This window comes from Stigmatopora nigra, chromosome 11 (assembly GCF_051989575.1).
Source record: "Stigmatopora nigra isolate UIUO_SnigA chromosome 11, RoL_Snig_1.1, whole genome shotgun sequence".
In the NCBI taxonomy this organism is placed as follows: Eukaryota; Metazoa; Chordata; class Actinopteri; order Syngnathiformes; family Syngnathidae; genus Stigmatopora; species Stigmatopora nigra.
Genome location: NC_135518.1, coordinates 1,450,669 through 1,456,668, shown reverse-complemented (window position 1 = coordinate 1,456,668; position 6,000 = coordinate 1,450,669). Strand labels below are relative to the sequence as shown.

The window sequence follows — 6,000 nt, the reverse complement described above, 5'->3', positions numbered from 1 at the left end:
CTGCAAAGGAAACTAATTTCAGCCACTTGTATTCAGGTTCTGTCTTTTGGTCATAAAACCTGTTTTTATTTTTCTTAAATCAAGTGGAGAACTATATTCGCTGTGAGTACAATACTTAAAATATTTACAATATTTTTATTTATAGATTGTACGTATTTAGATACTAATACATTAAACCCGGGCAGTCCGGTGACGCGAGTGGTTACATTAAACTCGGACTGCCAGGTGGCGCGAGTGGTTAGCGCGTCGGCCTCACGGGTCTGGATTCCTGGGTTCAAATCCAAATCACATTCTCCCAGACCTGCGTGGGTTTTTTCCGGGTACTCCGGTTTCCTCCCACATCCCAAAATCTTGCATGATAGGCTGATTTGACACTCTAAATTGCCCCTAGGTATGAATGCGAGTGTGCATGGTTGTCTGTCTCCTTGTGCCCTGCGATCAGCTGGCCTCCGGTTCAAGGTGTCCCCCGCCTCTGGCCCGGTGACAGCCGGGATTGGCTCCAGCTCCCCCGCGACACTGATGAGGATAAAGCGGTTCAGAAAATGAGATGAGAAATGCCTAACATTTACCGTATTTTCTCATATAAGCTGCCTCCGCGTGTAAGCCGTAAACTTGAAATGGACTTAAAATCGTTGAATTTTAAGATTTCTATCATACAAGATGACCCCTAATTCACATTTTCACTTCCATATTTAGGGTTTTAATAGGAGTACAAATGTATTACTTTGAAAGGAAATTCTTAAGAAAAACCATCGCATGCGGTATTACTGAAATACTGTAGCAATCCTAAGGATTGTCTCCTGGATTGCACATTATTTGGGTCAATATCATAAGTTTACCGTATTTACTCGCATATAAGCCGCTTTTGTGGGACAAAAAAATTATGACTGAATCAAGGGTACGGCTTATATGTGCATTAACACAACATGCAAAAAACTGCAAATTGACGGTGCCGTGACCTAATGACATGACAAAAACGGCGGCTGCATCGGCGCGTCACGACGTAAGCAAATTCGGCAGTTTCATTTATTTAAAAATAGAGAAAAGATAGATAAAACACATAACATTTATTTTGAAGTATATGAATGAAATTCACAAAAAAATGCGCATCTTAGATAAAACGTGAAAAAAATTGCTCGCTTGGGGCACAGCCATCTTACATATGTCCGAGGGCAGTCATTTTACCTAGGGCGCTGACGTTATTAACCTAGTTAAACATACTTTGACTGGCCAGATGAGAGTGGCCTTGATTTTGAAATAAAACAGGCAGGTTATATCCTTCTTTTTGTTCAGGCACTTAGGTGGTGTTGGGTTTATTCTGTATTACTATTATACATATATGTGTAGTAATTCATTTCTTTGTTAAATCATTAAAAGTCTTTCTATTGTTCGGCTCGAGGTCATAAACTGCCGCCTAGTCCACTCTCACATGGACTTCTCCAAGGATTGTTGACGCTACATCCAAATACCCAGTATCGGACTGTGAGGGTTGTTGATCGGGCAAGGACTCGATATCTGCCATTTCCAGCAACAGAGCCCATAACAAAGATATTGTTTCTGCCACGTCCATAACACTCGTGACGCACTTCGGGCTTCTTTATGTAATTGTTATATGATTGTTAGTTCAAATGAAGGCGTGATTGTTTTTGTTTTAATGCCTTAAAGCTGTACGCAAAATACTGTTCGGGAGGGATACTTTGGAAGATCGCCTCCCTTAAGGTTACTTATCTGTGATCCATTCTATTTAATTAAATGTCAATAATTGAATAAGATGTCTGCCTGCAGTTATTGATAATTACGGACGAAGGTAATTATTAATGAACCTAACAGGTGGACAGCTTGGGGTCCTTTATTTGTAGTTTGAGTTGTAGTCTTCAGTAGAGAGTACCGTGAACATTTCCAGCGGAGTTTGAATCAGTGTTCATAAAAGTTGATTGGAATGCGTTGTCAAAGAAGAATGCTCTTGAGTGTCAATTACTTGGAATTGATATAAAGTAAGCGAACTTGGTAATTGATTTTTTTCGTTGTATTTCTTGTTCAAAAGTGTCAAGTTTTCGAGTAATATGAACCATCGAAAGAATTAAGATATTTTTACATTAGAAGCAATATGGCTACCATAACATCATAAACTTCTGGTAAGATAGTTGTAATTTTTGTAATTAGAAAGCATAAGGTTCTTATCAAGGTAGACTTATTTCTTTTTCAAAATGAATAATTCAATATTTTTCATTTACATAAACAGGCGTATTTACTTCCTTATGATATTGACCTTAAATGTGCTTTTGATTTATAGTCTTTCAGAATACGACTTGTGATGATTTTTCTTAAAATTTTCCCTTCAAAGTAACACATTTGTACTCCCTATAAAATCCATGAATATAGAGGTAAAAATTGGGAGTCTGGGGGCATCTTGTAGGCTAGAAATTGTAACATTAAAACATTTCAAGGCAGTTTTTAGGGTGCAGCTTATACGCGCGGGCGGTTTATATGTAAATACGGGATATGCCTGTCTTTGTAAATGTAAAATGTCAAATTATTCTATTTGAAAAAATAAATAAGTCCATCTTGCAAATTTTCTTACCCAAAGTTTAAGATGTGGCCCGTAATTGTCAACATTGGTAAACTTCAAACATAAGAGACAAGATTGGATTAAATAACTTTATTCATCCCGTATTTGAGAAATTACTTTGTCACAGTAGCAAGAGGGTGAGGATGCAGTAATAGCAAAGGCATTTTAGACATAAATAGATAGTTGATAAGTAATAAGTAAATAAATAAAATAAATACACGAGTATACACACACGCGCGCGCACACGCACACACACACATATATATTGCAACAAGCAGCCGCTTTGAACGGCGCCCTATGATGAACTTATATATGTGTGTGTGTGCGCGTGCGTGTGTCTGTGTGTGTGTGTGTATGTGTCTGTGTGTGTGTGTCTGTGTGTATGTGTCTGTGTCTGTGTGTGTCTGTGTATGTGTGTGCGCGGATCAGCTTGGCACAGTGATTCTTTTTTACGTTTCATGAAAGATACATTTTTTTTCTTGATTTTCGTTCATAGACGTCAAAATAAATTTTGTTCAGCGTTTATTTCGATTTATCTTTTCTATTTTGAAATAAATCACTGTATGGCCTGCATAGTCTTTCGTTATGGCCTCTCGTCCCTCTTTGTCACCTTGGAGTTTTGTGCAAGTCTAGTTTATGCGCATTGTTAGGGTTATTAGTCTTATATTATTATATATTTGCTCGCAATGAAGAACACTTTGCTTTACTTAGCTTATTAGTCTTACATTATTATATATTTGCTCGCAATGAAGAATGCTTTGGTTTACTTAGCTTATTAACATTAGAAAAGTCATTTTAGAACATCTGCTTGCAACCATGTAAATGCTTGCTCCTTAGTTAGACCAAACAAAGTAAGGTTGAATCATCTTGAACTGCTGAGAAGGGCCCCCGGCTTAACATAATCTTCATTTGTTTTGAGAGCTAAAACCTCTATTGACCTCTGATTCCTATTTTTACATCCCTCTCCGAAGAGCTGAGATGTCTATTGTAACTAGGGTCCTTGATTCTTGAAGAAAATAAACAGGAAAAAGACGCGTCTAACGCCAGAATGAACTTGGACTAAAAACTAAAACCCTTTGCGTGCTGGATTTTCAGATGAGCGCCAGGATTCACGACGGTTGAAGGCCCAACCTGCTAAAAGAGACATCCGAAGACATGACTGGTGAGCCCACATTAATGTTTGCATGTTGCAACGGTGGCCCTAAATGCGGGTAGAAAGAGCATTGCATTTTGGGAAGTGGACTCGCGTCCTGGGGACGGCGACGAAGAAACCCTGTATATCAGGGGTGGCCAACCAGTCAGAGACCAAGAGTTACATTTTTTACTGTGTTACCGCAAAGAGACACATTTTTTACTGTGTTACCGCAAACCACATCACACACATACCTTTGCCCAGCCAGATGTATTGTAAATGTCACACACCAGCATAGTAATGACATAAATTGACTCCTACAGTACTAACATCACAGGCCAGTCATTATCAACAATGAACATTGTGTGCACTGTCTCACACAGACAAACTCTCAGTTCAACCAAGTCCACAAACAGAAATATAATAATTTACAATAGCGTTTTTCTTTTACTATGCATGTTACTTAGTGGGACTTCTGTCATAAAATCAGAGCCTATTTTTGCGCAACATTTGCTCCTTGTGAGCTGTCATTTATTATGAATGGCTTTTAACTAGCGCGCCCACCACGTGGGTGTACACCTCGCTCTCCTATTGGCTGCTCCCGGCTGAGCACTCTCGCCTTGGTCTGCCTCGCAGGGGGTGTGGCTTTTTCAGCCGACGCTCGATCTTTGGGATACTTTTTGTGTGCGCGACGCCGTTCATTGTCGCTTCTGGTTCACGGGAGCTCTCCCACTCTGTTAAAAACGTTTACTCAAATGACCTTGCTCCTACTGGGAAACTTTGAGGTATTTTCATCCCAAGCACATGCGCATTGGACGAAAATACCGTATTGAACTCAAGCGAAGCGCACACGCAAATAAAAATAAAACACAAATACAAACTTTGATATGGACGTAAGAGCCGCATGAAACCGGGCAAAGAGCCGCATGCGGCTCGGGAGCCGCGGGTTGGCCACCCCTGCTGTATATACTAGTCCCTAACAGGTGAGAGAAAGAGCATGAGTCTATAAAACCTAGGGTGTCGGTGTCCCGTACGCTAGGCCGGTAGGTACTTAAACTACGAATGTATACCGGGGGCGGGAGAGTACACTTGTGTGTTGTGTGTGTAGTGATAACCTAAGGAAAACAAACATAGCTGAAAAAAATAACAAGAAAATTACTACCAAATTGCACACCAACTCACTTCAAAATGGGGAAGGCGGCTAGTGAAGACGATCCAAAACAGCGTCTGCCGTGTAAAGATTGGAAATGTGTTGAAAATCAAAGAACTTCAAGGATTAAACACCTAAACTTAGGGATAAACAAATATGGGTTTGCTGGCCAGCTTAATATGCATAAAATAGCAGACCGGCAGGAGAAAATACGCACTAGGCGTAGGGGTAATGTATATAAAATGGAGAAGGATGGATATTACTATACCAATGATTGGTTCTTGATGTCAAAAAACTTTACGGTGGAAATGTTATGAATGTTTTTTGATGGAAAAATAAGGTACGATGGAAATGCAAAGAAAGTTGAGCGGAGTGGGAATGAGCATGTTGACAAGAGTGAGACGGCTGGACAAGCAGAACATGCTATTTTGTTCCATAGAAAGGAGGGTGATGAGACAAGTCCTTTGTGTAAAAAAAAAAAAAAAAGAATGGCGATGCTGCCACAACTGAAGGATAAATGTTTTACCAAGATAGGTGGCGAGAGCGTAGGGCTGTTAGTCAAGAAATTGGAGAAGATAAATTAGGAAATCAAACAGAAAGTTTTCAAAAATGCTGCATGCTGCGTTTGTGGAGATTTGGGACATATATTGCATGATTGCCCAAACATGAAGGGCTCTAAATACAAGGCCCAATCGGCATGGCTAGCCAGCATGCCTGCTCAAAATGATTTGAATGAATACTTAAAATATGGAGATGGTGAGCTAAATTTAATAGAAATACTGGCCTTTGATTTGGTTAAACCTGAGATCAAATTTTTCGTGAACGGAATTTGATTGGAATTTTTCTGTGATACTGGAGTTTAAAACTGCAAAAAAAAAATGGATAGTCCAGATGCTAGACGTACAAAGCGGAGTCTTTGTGAGAACGGCAGATGGTCAGGATACCGCCGTTTCGGAAACAGTTCAGGTTTGGATGAGAGATCCTAATGGAGACGTGTAAAATGTCTGTGTTAGTAGTACATGAATGTCCGGTCAATTTACTGGGATGAGATGGCCTATTGCAGCTTGGAAAAAAGAGATTCAAAACGGCCAATTAAATGTTTTGCAGGGTTGCCAACCTGCGTTTCTTATTGTACAGATGCTGCCCTAC

General features: G+C 39.8%; 1 protein-coding gene across 8 annotated transcripts in view; it reads right to left on the bottom strand.

Moving 5' to 3' along the window:
* ttll4 (tubulin tyrosine ligase-like family, member 4) overlaps positions 1 to 6,000 on the bottom strand; it is a 49,647-nt gene that overhangs the window by 27,206 nt on the left and 16,441 nt on the right. For 6 of the 8 annotated variants that reach the window (XR_013327937.1, XR_013327936.1, XM_077728762.1 and 3 more), the window contains one exon: positions 4,884 to 4,928. The exons of the other annotated variants lie outside the window; for them this stretch is intronic. Coding sequence is in view for 4 of the 6 variants with exons in the window: in XM_077728762.1 (XP_077584888.1) it covers positions 4,884 to 4,928 (45 nt within the window). In the remaining 2 variants the exon portion in view is untranslated. The remainder of the gene's footprint in view (positions 1 to 4,883; positions 4,929 to 6,000) is intronic. 8 annotated transcript variants of the gene reach the window in all.